Consider the following 20511-nt stretch of genomic DNA (forward strand, 5'->3'; position numbering starts at 1 on the left):
TTTCACAACCCCATCATTCCAACCCGTTTAAAGCAGTAACTTACTGGTTCTGGTATAGCTCAAATTCTGTCAGTGTTTCCATTATAAACTTGTTTTTTCAGGTTTGCATAAAATTTATTGATAAAAGCCTGCTCTGGGCTGTAACTTGGCATACTGACTTCCAGCCTGGGAACAATTTTTATCCCCTTGAAATAATCATAAAACAACCTTAGTTCAAACAAAGGAAAATTGGCAGGTAATACAAGCCCATGAAACAATTCAATTGCTGCTGGTATTCTGAAGAAACAATATCAAACCTGTTACTTACTTGGCTCTGGAAAAAGTCTGCTTCATAAATACAGGGAGGGCTTTGTCTGAGAGGCTTTAGTGCATTTCAGACATTAAGAAGTGACTTAATCTGCTAAATTAAAGGAGGAACAGCCTTACACCGTCTATCATAAAACGCGCAGCAACTGCAATACCTGCTACACTTGTGGGAGCTCAGTGCGGAATTCCACCTGCAGCCTTCCGTAAGTGGCGTCAGCCCATGCACGTGACTTCCACAAAACACAGCACCAAGACAGTACTTGTCTCATAGACGTGTAACACGCGGACAGCGCACAGCATCCTCAGAAGTGCCAGAAACAATTAAATGCTAAACAATATGCGTCTTAAAAATTAACCTAAAAGTTCAGCCATCACAGCAACAAATAACAGACGATGCAGTCGTGCCACAGGATCATAAGGATAACATACAAACGTATGCTGTTCCCGATATAATCCGTATTTTGTATCAGACCTTTTCAAAATACTGAAAACTTCCCGTTATTCTTTCCTCACTGACATACTTGCTTTGTTTCAAATACTGAATGTCCCCCTGAATTTACTGAGCATAAGGGGACTCAGCATTATTTTTTACGTGCTAGTTCTCCGCGTCTGAGAGCATTAAATGACTTGGGCCTAATTTCAGAAAAGCCTGTGACAACTGAGAGTTCATGTTCCGCTGTGGCTGTGCTGGCAGATGTTAAGGCCGTATTTCAAAGGGTAACTACAGCTGCCTCCTTCCCAGTGCGGGACTTCGGGGGTGCAGCTCCCCACAGGCAGGTAACTGCTCGAAGACTTGACGCCTGAACCCAGGGGCCTGGCACAGCTCCGCGATGGCATTCATTCACCGCCTCAGACACAGATGCTTTTAAGGTGTGTTAAAAATGCACATGCAGTGCAGTCAGTCCGAGTGTTGGATTTGGCATTAGAACGTCTCAGTTAGATGCAAGAATGTGTAAAACCATGAGCCAGACAGCTCCCTGCTGACTGCATATCTGAGGAAGCTTATATGCACCGTTTATTCCAGCAAATGCATGGAATATATTGTGCTTGTTAAATGTGTTCCCAAAATGCTAGTTTCAGGCAGAAACATGCACATAAATGGTGCCTAGGGTTAAAACCTCCCACTAACAGTCAAATCCCTCCTTTTTTGAGGGATCTACCAGCTCAGATGCTAAGGACCTTTATCTGACCTGATATACCTTTAGGAGAACTACAGCATGCTGAAGAAGCAACTGTTTATCACACAGGCCGTTCCTGCCAAGTTCTTATGAGATGCAGCTCTTCTCCCCCTTTCCCCTTTCTTTTGTATACAACATCAAAACAAAACTGAAAACTGTTCATTGGGTTTATGATCATACACAGCCTCTTCAGGCTCCAAGTTCAAAAGGAAGTGAGATGAGCTTAATTAAGGTATCAAGAATCCCTTTAAAACCAGCAGATGCACTCACCCAAATGGCACATCCTGATGATGTCCACATTACAAATCCAAGATCTGCGTAAGGTGTGTGTGCCTGCATGCTAGACAGCTGCACGGCACTTACACCAGCCACACTTACATCAGCCAGTCCTCAGCCTCTGGCACTTGCTCCACTGCTGAGTGGAGCAGCTGTGCAGCAAACCAGCTTGTTCAAGCACTTCGATGTCATCAAGCTTAAGAAGTTACCAAACCTAACACTGCCATCTCAGCTTCCAGCTTCTGCCAGACTCTTCCTGTACTGACCACAGTGACGATTACAGCTGTCACCTTAACATTCCCTGTCTCACAGATGTGTTGAAAAATGCTCCCATTCACCTGGCAATTCAATGTAAAAAGCAGGGATTTCTTGCAAACACCTATCTGAAAAACGTGAGCTGAACGTGCCTTAGTGAAGAATAAAGTGCCCAGGGCCACAGCATTTACCGTGCTTCGGGGCACAGGACGAGGTCTCAAGGCTTGTGCATGCAGCCTGCTGCCAGGCAGGGCGGTGTGGGGGATGGAGCGCTGGTGGGTCTGTGCTCGTGTCTGTAGGTCCCGGCAGCACCCGTTTGTTGTAAATGCAAACACGGTCCCTTCACTCCGAGCGTAACAGAGCGTTTCCGTATTCACTCCCGCCGTTCTGGGAAGGCAGCAAGGCCGCGCGCCCGCCCCGCACCAGGACGCACTGCTAGCTGTGCATCCAGGGCTGTGAGAGACCAGCGGTGATGGCTCTACGTGTTTTCTCTTCAGACCCTGCTTTATGAAACTTTCCAGTTGGTGCACCCCAGGCCGCAAGAGGCACAGTGAAGTCCTTGAGCACCGACTTCATCTAACGAAAAGCTACTCATAAAGTTTGTTTTGGTTTTAAAGTTAGCAATTGCAAGAACAATTCAAATCGACTGGCTGTACTTACAAAACTGATAAAAGAGCATTCCACATGTTAACAGCAGCATTAGGTGAAAAAATTATCTATAAAAATACCAGCCACATGCTAAATGAGGTGACATCAAGGCAATAAATAGCTCCATCTGTATGAAAGAGTTTGTAGAACAACCCAGAAGACGTCGCTGAACAAAAAAGCAACTACGGATAAAGTAGTACTGAAGAAAAAGCGGGTTGGATTTTTTTTGTTAAATTATAAAAAAATAAAAATCAGTTTTACATATTTTTCTCAGATCACTTTATAAATCTGCTGCACATTAGAAATCAGACACACGTGTATTTTTTTCCAAGTAAAGCTGAAGGTTTACATTTTTAATAGCAATGTGACTATTTCTGAATGGCAGCAGTATATATTACATGCAGTGTGAGAGGGTTAAACAGGACAGCCTCAACTCTTTATAAACTTTTGCCCTCTGGATATGTACTCATTGGCTGCTGTACAAGACTCGAGCTGTATTACACGCCTTAACGATATGGTTCAACTGTCGGTCAGGCTTGGGGCCTGGCAGTAGGCCAGACCGCAATCAATGGGACACAAACCTCCCCCTTTCAGATCATCACGAAGGCTCATATTATCTCCTTTTTGTCGTGCTGGTTAAATTTATGGAGCAGAACCCTGAAGCTGCATTCCTTGGCCTGGGCCGGCCCACGCGGGCCTCCCTTTGTTTGGTACTGTAAGCGAGGCGTGCTTTGGAGGATTGCAGGGTTGTTAGTTCAGGCACTGACTGTTTGCTCATGACTGAAATGAAAAGAGTTCAGTGGAAGGGCAAAAGGACAGCACAAGTGTAAAACCCCATCCCAGCAGGCCCTGGGCTCCCATCTACAGGCTCCGGACCAGGACTGAACAGAAAACCTCGCTGTTAGTGACACAGGAAAATCTGTCTCGTGACAGGTAAACGGCTGAGCAGGGCTCCAGCACGTACCTTGCCGCAAGGTCCCCTGCTTTCACTAAGCCTGTAATTGCTACAGAAATACAAACCTCCACTAACCTGGCTTCAAATACTGCTTAGGAGTGGGATTAGTTTTAAAGCAATGCTCTGTCTTTTAATTTGAAAATAAAACATGTCAGTACAAATGACTACCTGACCAGCTGCATGCTTTAATACTGTTAAGTGTGCGGAGTAACCTTGGAGAACCTGATGCCATGATATTTCTGCTTGGGAGAAGAACACAGCAATTAATTCTAGTAAAACACAAAACTACTGGAAATGCAGTGTGTAGAGAAGATTGTCATTTTGTATGTAACAGGCATTTCCTGCATCTTTATGTCTGGTCTGGAATGGAAAAAGTCCACCTTTGGGCATGCTCAGATACTCTACTCAAAGATTTACTGCTGTGGGAATTAAAGACTCACTTCTTGATAAAGGTCACAAAATTAAGGACGTAAAGGCGGCTTTAATGTGATCTCAAGGCAGAATTGTCTGGAGTGAAAGTGAATGGAAAGACAGCTTGAAAGATGGTGCTCCAAATGCAGACAAGAGAAAGAAACACATACACAGAAAACCACAAGGACTGTTCCTGGTTATGCACTAACGCAAGGTACCCGTGTACTCATTCCTCGGTACAGGAAGTACCCAGCACTACTGGGACCAGCACAGCCCATTCCCAGAAAGCTGCCCTAGACCTGCTGTACCAGACTTCACCCCTCTGGCACAACACGCAGATGTTTCAGGACATGAGGTCATACAGCCACTGCATTGGCGAGCAGTTCGTGCCACTTGTGCTTTAGAAGGAAATAAACAAATGCTATATTCCTATTGCGCTACGCCAGTTTCAACTTTCCTGCTATTTTTATGAACTGAAAATACTAGTAAGAGGGCCAAAAGATATTATAAAAACCCACAGAATGTGTATTAAATTTTTTTCAATTCTGGGGATCAAGTCCGACTGGTTTAATGCAGTCTGATGATTTGTCCTGGTACATTCCAACAGACACGTCTGTTTTGAATAAAGCTTTTGTTCATTTCTGGTACACATACGCTTTCAACTTATCCCACCTAATTCTAAGCAAGTAGATTTGTGAATGGAAATCGTGAACACTTTACTGCCTGGTCTTCGATGGCTTTAGTTTGTTCTGCTGACACTAGCGCGTGAATGTAACCTTTTTTGAAGTCTCTCCAGTTCCATTCTAGGAGATTCCATTGCAGACTGGTTAAATCTGCAGCGCTCTAATTGTTTCAGCCCAAGGAAACCATTACATCGACTACGCCACAGCGGCAGTATCACCTAGCAGAGCGCCTTATGAGTAAAGATGGATCTAGAAGACACACAAATGCCAGAGAGCAGGAAACACACACCACAGTGAAAGGTGTTCCTCTTACCTTCCGGGCTTGGTGTCCAAAAGCTTTTGCTAACACATAAGATACTTAGACAAAATATGCAGGCTCTAGAAATGCAAGTATTTCCAAAGGATATGATTTTTTTTTTCCCTGTGTAGATGCATTCCTTTTAGTTAATAGCTCAATACCGTGAAGCAGGCACACAGTATCAGAATTCCACTTTGTGGAGCAAATGCAGTCCTCTTAATTGTCACGTGAAGTGTAAGGAGCAGAATACATCTGTGGTGAATCCAACAATGGATTTACCAGCTCTTTTCAGAAGGAAGTTCGTAATTGTGTATATTTCTGATGGGCTACGCCAGGCTGACACACCAGTGCCTTGCATTTAACCAAACTGGGAATCACTGGCTGCCTACTGCATGTCTGTCTGTGCCGCGGCAGCGCTCCCCAGGCCTTCAGCAGCGCTGCGCCCCCACGACGCCACTGTCAGCCCTCCCTCCTGCCACTGTCAGCCCTCCCTCCTGCCGTAGCCGACCAGCCTAATCCAACATACTGCCTCTTCCTCAAAACTTGCACCTTTTCCAAACCTGTTCCTGGACACAATAAAATCAAGCTTAATCTGGTCTCTGATCTGAACCCAGCCATAGCAGCAGTCCTTTGTTTAATGCAAAAGCAATGCAAGTTTCACTCAATGCAGTACCGTATAATGTGATGTCTGACGAAAGTATAACCTGCCTCTAGTTGTAACATGCCAGGGCACTAGCGAAAATCAGTAAATATTTTGGTTTTGGGAAGACTATCGCAGTAAGAACTCTGTATTCATTCATCTTTTTGAAATTATTTGTTGCTAATAATGAATGGGCATTAAAGAAAAACATAATATCACATTTTATGGTTGGCTAGCTACTTAGCATTATTCACTTTGATGTTTTCCATTTTTGCTCCTTTGTCCTCTGCTCGCAGTGTTCCCTTCTGGTGCCTGTGTCCCGTTCTGTCCCTTAACGAACAGTCCAGATGCAATCAGGATATCTTTCTGCCCTTAAATGTCAAGTTAAACACTGATTTAGCAGAAAGTCTTTCTTACTTACAAAATAGATGCTGGTATGTAGAACAACAGGTCAGTGCCTCATGAAGTCTCCCTTTGCAGTGTTAGCAGACATGGTCCCAATGGTGACTCCAGAGGTCCAGAGGAGCTCTAATGGAGCAGCCTCAGCAGCTTCAACCCCTGCACTTGAAAAATCATCCTCTTACCAGTAGGTAAGGGGTTGGGGTCCAGGCTTTCCTGCCTCAGACCCTGCCACTCAAAGGCTAGCTCCTAAGCTCCAGAAGCTAATGAGCTGTAATACATGTAAAACGTAAGGCCTGCATGACTAAATGTTGCCTAATACAAGCCAGTAATATTTTTTTCTGAAACCTCCTATTACTTAAAAACATTGCTATACAGCAGATGTGAACAGAACCACATCTATACAATATTAATCAAGTCTTATGTTGCTGCTGTAGGCCCAAACACTCTGGGTTTTTTCTTCCATACTTTCGAATACTTAAATTGAGCCAGGTTCAAAAAAGGGGACAGAGACAACCAACTGTAAAGACAACTGATTTCACAAATATGCCAAATATAAATGGTATCTAGTAATGCAGACATCTAGCAGTAACCTCCTGGAGACATCCTTCAGATGTGAAGTAAGGTATCTGCAGCAACGCATAACAAGGTGTCAGCTTGGTTCTACAGCAGGTACCGATCCCTGTCCACCCAGCCCCCTAGAAGGGAAGGGAGAGGGGTACGTCAGCGCGGAGCCTGGGCTCCCAGGCCGTGCAGCCTGCTGCCGGGTGCTGCACAGCCAGCAGTGCAGTGTCCTGGGATCTGTGACACTGCTACACGTGCGGCTCTAGACCTACAGACTCTGCTGTAAAATACGATTAAGCAAACTGAATGAAGTTTCAAAGATTCACTTTTCTTTTCCTATCCTGTGGATTAAAAAAAAAAACACAAACAGAAAAATACATGCATCAGTTATTTTCTTAAATGATGCACAGCAAACCCTGCTCTGTCGTGGAGAACAGAGGCTGTGCTCCCAAGGAACTGTAATTCAGGTCTTGGTCATAGAGGGGGAAGGCAAAGGGAAACAACTGAGATGCCCAGGCTCAGTCTTGGAGGGTGTGGAAAACCAGCTGCCACACACACACAGAAGCTCTTGGACTTAACTCTACTATCCTTTATTTGTAAAGTTATATCACTTTGAAAATTACATTTTTATTTCTTGAAATAGTAAGTTTTATTAACTGAAGCTTGACTTTCGAATTAGCCACTATATGAGCACGTGGAGATTCAGAAGTGCAGTGAAAGGCAGGACGGCAGTGCGCGCCATCCAACTCTCCTGATGGTAGGTGCTCTGGAAGAGTAACCACATGCCTCAGCTGCTTGAATTCCTTCCACAGAGCTTCACGGGGAAGTGGTAGAGTGAAATGCAAAGCTATCTTGACAGGATTCCACTCCCAGTCAAATATAATCATCGCATAAGACTTCTCTGACAAAAAGCCCTACTGGTTTCTTGACATACAGCATGTGAGACTTGTTTCTGTGTAGTCTAGGAAAGACTGCACTTCTTTCTACTCTGAGTCATTACTTTGGAAAATAATTCTGAGTAAAAGCAAGAAAAAAATAAATCATTCTTACAGAAAGCTGTAGAAAAGCAAACCATAGTCCCAACTACAAGCCAGAAGTGTCTCATGGCAGTAAGAAGCACTCTTTGAACAGGCAGAAGGAACAGAGAACCATTTATGTTCATTCTTAAGGGTGGCTTCATTTGTTTAGAAGTCGTTTTAGGTCTTAGGTGATGGATTATTGTCTCTTTCTACTTAAACTAAAAGAAGCTGAGGCGCATTTTCAGAAGAAAAATTGAGACTCAGCAGAACTACAGCAAGTTACCAGTGATAAACGAGAACCTGACAGGAGATTACTGACCAGGTGAGACTGGTAACAGAACGATTAAAGCAGGGAGAAGTGTCTACTGAGGTGCTTCAAAATGCACGGGCACAAACCCAGGCTTGCTTAACTTCAAGGATCTAGTATTTGGAGAGAACAAACTGAGGCGTTTAAAACTCCAGTGAGGACAGCAAAGTACTAAAGAACCTGAAGAGGTCAGAAATATGGCAGGAAATGAAATGGGATTCAACCTACAAAATTGCAACCTGCTTCATCTGGGGAACAATAATCCAGAACACAAATATTAAATGACAAGGAGATCTTTGCAAAGCAGTAAAATAAAATAAAACATAAAAAACTCTTGGGGGGAAAATGGCAAGCAGAAAACTGGATATCGATTTGCAACATGATATGGCAGTAAAACCAGCCAACAATTTTGGATGACCTGCAGAGGACAGCTTGTCACAGAACAGGGACACGACGGTCCCTTTTCACGCAGTACTGATGGGACATACAGACTGGGGGGATTTCAAAGTAGCTCAACAGCATCAGTAGAAGAATCTGGACAGACTAATGACAGAAGAATATGAACCCATAAAATGAAGTTTGACAGTGACCGAAGATCTGACACTGAGGAAGAGCCAATGTCTACAGCCACGTAACGGGGCCACAGGAGTAAAGTGGACAAACTTGCTCAAAAGAAAGCAGATCATTTTAAGGACATGTTATCCCACTGGGGAAAAAAAAAAAAGTGGATATGAAGGAACTTGCACTGCCCAAGTCATTCACAGATTAGACCGATGATTCAGCTAAACTGTCCTTCATGCAGCGTTTCCAGATTTAGACAACACAATGAATACCAGTTGATGGATGTATTTGCTCTCTGGCCTCTAGGAAAATCTTAGGAAGGGCTTGCCAGGAGAAGAATAACATCTCCTTCACCGGAGTCGTGGCCCATACATGACTGACATTACCCTTGAAGTCAGCGCTAGATCAAGGCCAAGGGCAGGATGGAATCTGGGACACACACAGAGGCGTTAAGGTTCAAGCAATATTTATCTGTAAAACCTGAGAACCTTGAGAATACACTCTTTGCAGTGTATCAGCCGAGGTGGTGTTCCATACAATTGGCTATGTATTTTCTACTTCTCAGTGTCACAGGTACTCATGCTCTCAACTCTACTGCTTTTGACCTTACAATCAAACTCCTAGCTAACAGAAAGATGGATGCACAAAGGCAAAAAATAATAATAATTAAAATCACCTGCTGTTGACATGGTCTCAAACAGCTGCACACTTTCAGCTGACGGCATTAAAGTGATGAACAAAAGAACAATTAGCACAGGCTGCTTCTTTCCAGGTGAACTACATTTAAAAGAATCAAACACTTACATAAGGCTTTTCTGTGACCATGAATGGCTCACCAATTTGAAACCATTCTTTCCCAGTACACCCTAGTTCACCGACAGAATGCATTAGAGCTGGGCAAGTCACAAAGTCATCTCCTTACTTCCAAGTTTCACATCACGACTACCGGGAAAGAACACAAACCCTTGCAGCAACAGTTCAAGAACAATCTTAAACTTGCACTGACCTGGCTGAAGCCTGAGAGAAAGCCAGAATGGCAGTTTCCTGCACGACTTGTTAAGTGAGACACACATCTAAATATAAATGTTCTTTACTTGTGCTGCACTAGGACAAAACACGTTTCTAGGAGAGAGCTTTCCAAGCATATCCAGAGACATAACAGCTTTCCTGTCTTGAACTGGTCTTTAAGACTTTTGGCAGTATACGACAAATATGGAAATAATCAGAACTCTTGTATGTGACACTAGAGTACTTGGAACACACAAACCCCACTCAAAAAAAGGTATCGAGTCACAGGCCTTAACTGTTTATAAATGAGATGTATGCTGCATTGTCTACAACTACTTTACATTCTCCTCTGTCTTAAAATTTAGAAGTATTAAGACAGCTTTGTTCATAAACCCCAAGCATAATAAAGTAAACGATTACATAAGAAGTTGTAAGGTGAACCTTGAAAGTTCAGCTTTAAAAAAAAAAATATTTTCCCGTACTTTAAACAAATCACCTTTTATACGACCACCATCAGCTATAAAGCCATTGTCTGCACCCCAGCCGCATTCGGGTGGCTCCACGTCCCAGCACACGGTTCGTGCTAGCTGCACGAGTCCCAGCACAAATCAATACATTCTGAGGCCAAAAGAGACTTGTGTCCCTGTAGCATGGTCACAGTAACGCAAGCTACACAGTGTTCATCAGTGTTCTACTCAATTCAGTAACTTTGCTGGAATTAGAACACGCCTTTTAGGAAAACCTAAAACCTCAAAATTCTTCATCTACATCAAAACTGATCCAATGGTTAAAGTCAAGCAGCTTAAATTCAGGGTTTTTCTAAAATTAAAGCACATAATTACAGAATTGCAAGGGGCCTATAATTTATGTATCATGCTATTTAAATGCAACTGTAATTAACTGGCTGACTCAACTTTGCACCAGTACCGGAAACCTGCACAGACACCGTCAGGCTCAAGATAAGGTCGATGGCTCCTGCCATGCGTATTAACTCTCGTTTTCAGTTGTTCAGAACTACACTTGAGATGTGTTTCTGCCACAAACCGCCACTCGGCAGGGCTGGCCGGGTTGCGGACTCCGCCTGGAGGAGGCTGCATGGCCCAGCCTGCTTAGAATATCCAACTGGAGCCAGCGACTTGGGTCTGGAACACTGCTCTGCTCTGGTTCCAAACCACACATATTTGAACAGTTAACACATGCAGCAGGGGGATATTGGTACACAGCAGTCTCAAAAATGTACAAATCCTTTGTCTTTTTTTTGTAAAATATACCCCTGAAAGAACACTTTGGTCGCTTCATTATATAAGCACAGTAAAAAAAAACCCACCTTACCATACAACATGAGTGCAGGGTTGGTTATAGGAGGTGGTGTGGTTGGGGTTTCTCTCCTCCCTGCCCCTCCCCCCCCCCCCCATTATCTACATATTCTCAAGTACATTTGTTTCTCTAAAATAAGTTTTGCTCTGTTCATCTGAAAAAAAGATTTTGTAGACTGGAGAAGTGTAGTAATTGAGAAAGTTTTTCTTTTGGTGTCCCACCCCCCCCCACCCCCGAAGGTTGCTGGGTCAGAAACTTTTTGCATTGTGTGTGTAGACACTAAAATAATTCACAGTGCTTGTCTACGACAACAGTATTTCAGAATCTAGTGGAAGCAAAAATGTGTTTCAGCTCATCTGTCTTAACCCTGTCTCTTAATTGCCAGTTAACAAGTTAAAGGGAAATGCATCAGGCAAGCAAACACAAGCTAGAGATAAGGCTGGGCAGAGGCGCTCCCACCCCTCCCAGTTGCTGTCTGGTTTGTCAGCTGTTGATAGCATCATTGCTACTGGGTATTCCCCGTATCTCCTAGAAGTGTGTCAAGACAGGAATTTTAAGTATGTGTGTATCTTGAAACAAATTAGAATAGAAACACAGCTCAACTACTAAGACAACTAACAGTACAGCCAGGTACGTACTCCTCACCTTTAAATAAATAATTCAATCTGTACAGCCACAAGGTTAAGACATACAAGCAAAACAGTAGATGTGTTCCCTTGGGGATGCCCTTCACGTTCTCATGTAATTTTGTGTACACAGATGTACTTACCGAACTGGATCCTTGGCCTCTTGGGTTTGCAAATCAAGCCAAGTACCAAACACACAAGATGCGGCATGTGAACACTTCTGTTCTCACAACAAAGTACACCTAGGTTCATTCTTCAGTCTCCTGCACCTCACTCACACTTCATCAAGCTTATTGTTCGTTACTGAAATGCTGACCCCAGACACTTCAGGACTCCAAGTGTGGCACAATAAAACACAGGAAATGGAAAAGCCAAATGGGAAGACAAAACAACCAGAAAACCCAACGTTTTGCAAACATTTTTCTCTAAGCTTTCAACAATAAAGTTTACTTAAGATTTTCCTTCACTTCTTCAGAACGCAGTATCTCATGTACACACAACGGAACTTCTTGGCACGGTACTATCATAAAGTAAACCCCTGGCCACAGAGTAAGAAGGATCTTCTCTTGGAGCCGCCTTTCTAGAACTAGGCCCTTTCTCACTTCCACGCTCATAGTTGGTGTGCATGAACATTCATTTACTTACGACATCGGTCGTTATTTTGTAGAGACCACATCATGCCAGTAACTGAGCACAGGCAGGAAGCCAAAGCCTCTGTGCTGCTGTGCTGACACGTAACATCCACATACGTATGGGGAACAGATAAGCACGCAGACATGGGGGCATATATCCACACTTGCTATGAGAACTATTGTACAAAATGAAAATTAGAAGATAATGGCACTATAGACTGATGCCAGAACTCTTCAAACCTTTGAAGAACTCTTTTTCCACACAGCCAAATGGAACGTGCAGGTAGAGCAGGGAGAACAACTCTCCCATTTCAATTCTGTGGAAGGATTCCATGCTGGAAGTTTCATCTCATTACATACAGCCTCTAAAAAATTTGCTTTAATCTAATGCTGCAGCTTAAGAAATCCCATTTTATGGCGTGGCTTTTCTGTGCAAATTTCAGTCTTTTTATAGTATCGACAAATGGCATCTATTAAAGAAAAAGCCAACTGAAAGCACTGGGCTGCAGCACTAATAACAACTCACAGTCAGTTTGATTAAGTTGTCATTTCTTTGGGTAAGGAAAGATAATCAGATCAGAAACAGCAGCAGGTAATTAATACACATTTTTATAGCATTAAGGATCAGAAATGTGAACTGCTTACTGACCTGGGGCCACTGAGGGTCGCAGTGTCCCTCACCGCCTGTGCAGTTTCCGATGCAAAATCCAGAGCTCCCGCCACAGGTTTGGTCACTGTGCCGACCAGCCCTTTGCCAAGGCCCGATATGAAGCCGCTGACGCCTCCTTCAGTTTTCACACCTTCGACTGTTGAAGTTATGACACTTGTCAGCCCTCCAATGATACCTAGCAGAGACAAGAACGACAAAGTAGGCCAGCAGTATTGGCTCTAAAAATTACAGAGCCTTGCCGCAGCTGATGCTGCCTGCCTACACGATTTACTGTCAAGCTTGACAGAAATGTACTGTGCATTTAGTGCAATACAAAACCTGTTTCAAAACTGATTACATTAGCTAATCACTTTGTACGTGTAGTATACACACAACAATGTCCCACAGAAAGAAATGTAATTCCTTATTAAATATGCATATTTTGAAATATTTCCATACTGTTTTATTTCCCAGCTGTATTTACACAAACAGTTCTCATCTGTTCCTGAGGTGAAGTGGTTACTTACAATGTGACAAAACTCTGTTCCCACAAGAGCTTCTAACAATTTGAGACATAAAATAGAAAAGTGCATTTCTCCACTGGAAAAAAAAAAGTCAATTACTTTAAACTGGCATCGTGTGATTTTAACTGTGATGCTGCCGACAGTCATCTCTGTGCACTTTTCCGTTGCTGGGAATCTGAATGCTCTGAAGAAATCAAGAGCCTACTGTGGCTTCTGAAAACTTGGAACAGTTCGTATTACCTGAGAATATTCTTCACAGATCTCACATCTCCACAATTAGTATATCACAATTTTTAGTGAACTGGCCTAAGCGCTCATTTAAAAACATTTACGGCTATTTGGCTCTTCATCTTTCAGCAGCCAGGTCCTCTTTTTAAGTTCTGTAATTGAAGTACAGACCAGGCAGCATCTCAGCTTCCACACGTGAGAAGGAGAAAGTACTTAAATCACTTCTCTTGAGTAACTAGAGCTTATGGCTAATTCCTACATTTCAACAGATAGGATTTAGCAGTCACTTGCTTTAAAAAAAAAAAAAAAAAAAAAAGAGAAAGAAAAAAAGAAAAAAGCCTAAACAAACAAAAAAACAACCCCAAACCCCCCAAAAGAAACAAAAAAACCTGAATGGGAAGCATATAAAAACTCTACAGAATTAAGACAAAAACAGTCCCGCTAATTACTGGATAATGCAATAGAACAAAGTGCTTTTTTAACTGACTTTTTAGCAAAGACTGACTTATTTCTGATTTTCTGCATTTCTACCAATATGATTTATTTCAGACTTTACAGCACAGTGGGGAGAGAGAAACCTCTCTCACGACCCATTTCAATACCTACGGCAACTCTTTATGACAAAAGTCCAGCTAATGACTTTTGCTTAGCACAGACAAGACTGCCCTGTTGGTGAAAGGCTGACTGTCCTTACACGGGCTGCACCAGTTGCACTAGAAGAATGACATTTAAACAAATGCAGTCACGATGATGCAAAATATAAATATTTGATTTAAACTTGGCTTGTATTAATTTAACCTTCTTCAACAGATAAATCATAACTAAATTGATGTGAGATTCGGCCAAATTAAGATTAGTTCGCTGCCTTTTACACAAATTCACTTCTCTAGTTCTTAGTAGACTTAAAAACCCAAAACAGAACCACAAAATAACCCAACTGGTGGAATGTGCCTGTGAACTGAGGTACCGATTCTGAGGAAACTCGGGGTTCTGGAACTGAAAGCTATAGTCCAGCCATACTCTTTTGTTTGTTTGTTTAATTTTTTTTTATTTTAATGTCTGGCCCTCAACAAACCTGTCCCTATGGATATTTTATGCCTCTATAAAGAAATTGAAGTTTTGGATGAACTTTGTTCAAAAATTCATTTTAATTGGAAGAAAAGCTTTTACTTAGTTACAGGTGAAAGCCCTTATTCTTAAATGTAATTTCTGTCAACTACGATCTGCCCGTGCCCCCACTCGACCTGCAAGCACTCAAAGTCAAACACAAAGCCTGGGACAGCTCCACTTCCCTGGCTTCCAGTATCACCCAGTACTGGTACAAACTGCGCTTTTCAGCCAGACCATTACTTTTAAGAGAGAAAGAAGTTAAAATTACAGCTAAGGGTTACCATGTGCAAGTCCATGGATTCCAGCTACGAGATGCTCGCCGCTCGTTGCAGCATGGTACCGAATGTATTCGCGTTCGGTCTGATGTCTGTTATCCATTGTCTTTCCCAAACCATCCGACAAGGTCCCGGCGAACTGCAAGAGTAGAACCAACCTTTTCTGTCACTATCAGAACAACATCTCTTACATCCATTTGCTGAGGAAAACTAGACTCTGGTTGTGAAACAGATTTACACAACTCCTTCTGTTACACGTCTGCAGTCACTCCACCATTCCTGCCATGAAGAAAGCTCTGACACAGATGGACCTGAGCTGTCCACTGGTGCATCCTACATCCTGAGGTGACAGTCCAAAAACCAAGCAGGTGCCCAACTGCAGCAGCCAAGCCAAAACAAATGTAGTCTGTGAAAGATGTACCAGAAGGGCCAGTGACCTTCCAGAAACTCAGGGGAACGTTATTTAGATGCAGCACTTTTCTTCTGCAAAGATATGTGAAAAACTTCAAATACACCCATAACGAAACTAAAACATTTGCAAGAATTAATGATTTTCAGTAACACAATGTAGAAACAGCCCCATTGTGGGAAGAGCTGGCGGGGGAGCCATGCCACGTCCACTGCAGCACACAGGGTGGGGGGTGCACTGGAAGAGGCTATGCTGACAAGCCTCCCCAGGTACTACACACTGTAAAACAAAAGCCTAGGGGCAACCCTGAACGTGTGCATGGAGCATTTTTACTCCTTACACTCACCTTTAGCAGTGTGTGGGAAGACCTGAGACATACTTGCAGATGAAAGGATACCCAAGTCCAAACAGGATCTGGTCTGAGAACTCTGACCATTACTGAGTACGCGTCAATGAAAAAGTACCAAATAAAAGTGATCTATTGTTATCTGTTGACCTTTAGTTTGATGTAATCAGATACAAAACAGAAGCTTGGTGGAGGGAGGGAGGGAGGGAGGGAGGGAGGCAAAAAAAGGAGACAGAAAAACTGAGACCTGACCTCATATTCAGAATATTATTACAGAAAAGGACTGCTAGCAGGTGTTTCCCTGTGCACCTCAGAAATACTTGCCCCAACATGGTTTCTGAAGCCTGTTTTGATAAACAGGATTGTGTCTACCCATATAAATAGGAAAAATAAAGATTTCTAACATAAAAAACACCTCACCCACCCACCCGCACAACACCTTATGACCAGTCTGTGTAGATTCTAATCACTGTATTGAGAAAAATTACTCAGTAGTAGCAAGTTACTTCAGGATTAGAAATCCATGTAAGCATCAGAACGTAAGCAGTTTAAGTCCAGCTTAAACTCTGTAGGGAGGTTTGAACAAGTTAAAGCACAAGAGCAGACTTGCCTCCCCACCCCCCCACCCCCCAAACGTCTCGCTTTTAGCTGCCTCCTTCGAGAGATGCGGTATTAGATATTAAGACCTGTGGAAGAGCAGTGATGGTGGCTTGCTGAGCTGTTAACCCAGTCATGCAGAAGATAGTCTCCAGATAAACAAAGGTGACAACAAAAGTGTGACCCACCCTTGTCCTCCTTGGTTTTTTTTAATAAGGTGTGACCTGGTAACTTCAAAGTGTGCTTAAGAGTATGTAAATGCCAACATAACTAAATAAAACAGTCTGTGGAACAAATATGAAACTAATCAAGGGAGTTCTAAAACCAGCCCCCCTCCTTTTCTATCCTCATTTTCATAATAAGTTCTTTGTCTACTTGCCGATGAAAAAAAACCCCAAACTACTGACTTGGTCTTTTATCTCTGCATTTTTCCCCATTTCAGATACCCTTTTCCTTGAGAAAGAACTGCAACACAATCCATCAGTATCAGCTAAGCCACGGTACCTGCTTCCTGACCAAAAGGCGCACACGTGCCCCCGGACAGAGCCAGCCCACACAGCAGGCACAGGTAAGGCGGCAGGTATTTCACCTCTCAACCTGCCATCCCCAAACAAAGTGAACTGTGGGTCTTCCAGGCTACTAATTCAAAGTTCTGTAATTTCAATTACTAAAAATATTTCAACTTATCATTAATATGCATTGGTTCATACTTTGCCTTATCCGTTCTGCCTGGACAGAAAAATGAGAACCTCTCCAAGAAGCTCCGTGGATCTGAGCATGTGGCCAACTTCCCTCACAGACACCCCTTTCTCCTCTGACGCTTTTTCTCCCCAAAGCAGATGGCACTTTCTGCATTGCCCCTCCGTGGAAGCACACTGACCTCTTCTCCCAGGTCTGCGTTCCACAGACACTCGATCCCCGGTTTTTCACCCCACACTGTTCACATACGATGTGAAGGTACCACCTGGAAATACACTGCAAGCAGGAATTATGACCCACCACACTTCATTAACTTAAGCTTATGTGGCCTAACATAAACTGATTCTCCTGAGGAGGGTGGGATACGTCCACTTTCACATTTTCTTCCAAATTCCAGGACGTGATGCTACTCTGAGCACTGTCTCTGGAACAAGATGTAAACCACTCAGCACTTCACGATCATTGAAAATGTTATTATGGTTCCATAAACCTGGGGCACGCTGGCCTTAGCTCTGCGGACTCAAGTAAACAGATGATTCATCGTTTTGTTTTACATTTAAATAGTGTCACCAATCAGTATTAACTATCTACAAGATCTGCAAAAGCAGTTGAATCTGTACAAGAAACTAATCCACTCATGTTTTAGTGCATATGTTTGTTTTTCTTTCTTTTTAAAGGGCCAATAATTAAGAAAGTTTTGCCGCAAAAACTTTTACCACCGACTATGTATCATTTGCTGCTTCAGCAACAGACGAAACCCAAACCCGCCCGGTATACAGCATCTGCAAATCAAAGCTGGTGCCAAACAACACGCTTAGAGGGCACAGGGAGAATTCAAAGCAAATGAAAACTCTTTCGAGCCTCTGTACTGCATGTTCCCTCTGAGCCAGATGCATGAAGCACACAGCATGGAAATAAGGTTTCAGTAATCTTTTAAAGCCTTTTAAGCTCTTGGCACTGCCTGGTTCTCTAAGGACATCCCAAAAAGATAAATACACAATTATGACTTTAGTCCAAACATTCCATTGTAATTCTAGCATCAGAGAATGGTACATTTACAAATATTATTGACTGAGCAAAGTAGAACATTCCAAGATGAAATTTTAAGGGAGGAAGTGATGAAATTAAATGTAGGTCAGGTATCACTTCTGTGCAAACCTTACACGAACTGCCTGTAAATTAGGACTCGCAGCATTTGCTCAGTTCTCACTTTTGCTTTGCACGACCCGTTGAAAAAGTTTTGTTGAAGTCCATTCAACGCTCCCCCCACCTTTCAAAAAAACCTTGAACACCACGCATCAATGATGTTCATACCTTTATCTCCAATAATAAAGGCTGGATCTCAGAGACCAAAGCACAAATTTAAATATGTTATTTCAGCAAGGTAGAAAAGAGTATTTAAAATTTATTTAGGTTAGAAAGTCTAATGTAAACTGTGAATTGTCACCTTCAGTTCTTATACACAATCTTATATTTTCCAAACAACAGAAATCCCTAGGCACGATGATTAAAACTCATTCCACAGTCTCAATAGTAACTCCCCTAAATACAATTGTCTACGTGAAAGAGAAGACCTGCTTATCACAAGAAACAAAGGCTGTATAGGTAAAGGAAAAACCCAGTGATTATTTGAGTTCTGTCAGATACATTCTTCCTTAAGCCCCAACAGGAACACTGGTTTTGCAGCATCACTGTCCTCCCCTCCGCCACCCTGACATGTATTCTCTTTCTGAGGTACTACCAACAGAAGCAACAGGCATCACAGCACAGGTGGCTTGAAAGGCACAAACATCCCACATCAGTGAACCTAACAGTAAAACCCTAATAAATATATACACACTAAATAAATATTAGCTGGAAAATACTGACACCTCCCTGTGCCAAAAGATATATTCATATATAGTACAAAATGTTTTACACCGACACAATAAGCTGTCTTTTTACCATGACATCATGATGTTTCTTTAGCTATTATCTAGATACATTTAAAATAAAATGTCAAAACATATTTTATATATATATTTAAAAGTTACCTTAACATAAAACATAGCTACAAGTTACATAAACTCAAGTAGACTGACAGCGTTAGGCACTGGAGGCTGCCTTCTTTAAAGTTGTGTTTTGGCTTTTTTTTTTTTTTAAAAAAAAAACCACACATGCACTCTCTTCCTTACTGAACAGAAGGTTTGGAAGCGCAGTTCAGCCAAGTGATTAATTACAGTGGACCATGTCTAAACATTTAACACCTACCTCTAAGTCTCATCCCTGGTGGTTACTTGCCTTCTAGCGGTATCATTAAACATCACCATCTCTGCAGCCTGAGGAAGCCAGTCTCTACACTGACTTCTGACAGTGAAAGGCAACAGTTCAAAATAAAGCATTTATTTCGCTACAAGGAGGCAAAAACCTTCACAGTGTACATGTCACAGGCTAAGGAGACAGCGGTACACGCTGCTAGGATTTGCGGTAGAGTAGTTAGCTATCCTCAAAATCTTGCTGTTAATTCTTTTGGAAGGGTAAAAAGAAAAAAGACGTGCAGTATTCTTGGATACACATAATGACTATGTGCAGTGGGACAGATAAAGTTGTCTAGTAAATTCTTCAGCCTGAGTTTCCTTGCTTTTATTGCAGTGTCTCATGACTGATACTTAAGACATTTCTGTAACTAACCATAAAAATAACTTCTAGAGCAGCTTCTTTACTAATCCAAATACATGCACAGTTATGGATCAGAAGCGCTGCTTGTTTAATTTCACAAACTGGACATCAGCAAGCAGCCAGCCAGCACAGCTTCCTCCTTTCATATTGCTGTGGTCAACTGGGCATTATACTGGGATCAAAAAATTAAATGCTTTAAGGATTTGAAAAAACAGCAGGTGTTTACTTGTCAGATTTAAAAGGCCTAGCTATCTGAAACTGTTCCACAAAATACTTTTACCATGGCTTCTGTCAGCGTTGGAAGAATTACTCAAGATATTTAAGCAAGAAAGTCTGTGAACTCAGGTAAATTTATACTCTCCAGACTTTTATGCTTTCCTTCACGTGCTAATACATACCCGGGTCAACTGTTAAACGCAATCCTAAACAGAAAGGGCAGTTCAGGCTGAGCCCAGAAGGCATTTATAACCGAGTCGAACCGCGTAGAGAGAAACATGTAATGGAACTGTGAATGGAACTGACACACTCTCAATTTAGAGAATACTAAATCAGCAAAATGCTATCATCAGCTTCTCATTTTCAGACATAAACTTTGACCCTCTCTACATTACTGACATCCAAGAGGAGGCAACAGCTTTTCCCATTGAACAAATGTGTTTGAGATTCGGTGCAGCATTCTCCACCCCTATTTATGTCATATAACTAAAGTAACGGAGCTTTAATTAGCTCACATCCCATCATCAACTAAGCTTCCTAATGCATCCCGACAGCGGCGTGCTGGCTGGTGACGTGCGAAGCGTCCCGCTGCGCTGCCCGTGTGGATGCCCAGGGGGCCGGGGGGCAGGGAGCCCCCGGTGCCTGGGGTCCCCCCCCCGGGCTGGCAGCAGCAGGTGCCCCCTGGGCACAGCCCGGTGTCCCGGGCCAGGCAGCCAC

At 42.7% G+C, this 20511-nt stretch overlaps 1 protein-coding gene across 6 annotated transcripts in view; it reads right to left on the reverse strand.

Annotated features, from left to right (window-relative positions):
• VPS13D (vacuolar protein sorting 13 homolog D) overlaps positions 1–20511 on the reverse strand; it is a 107576-nt gene that overhangs the window by 13492 nt on the left and 73573 nt on the right. For all 6 annotated transcript variants that reach the window (XM_037380140.1, XM_037380142.1, XM_037380139.1 and 3 more), the window contains 2 exons: positions 14876–15008; positions 12733–12928 (listed from right to left, as the gene is read on the reverse strand). In XM_037380140.1, the coding sequence (XP_037236037.1) occupies positions 12733–12928; positions 14876–15008 (329 nt within the window). The remainder of the gene's footprint in view (positions 1–12732; positions 12929–14875; positions 15009–20511) is intronic.

Source organism: Falco rusticolus, chromosome 3 (assembly GCF_015220075.1).
Source record: "Falco rusticolus isolate bFalRus1 chromosome 3, bFalRus1.pri, whole genome shotgun sequence".
Taxonomy (NCBI): domain Eukaryota; kingdom Metazoa; phylum Chordata; class Aves; order Falconiformes; family Falconidae; genus Falco; species Falco rusticolus.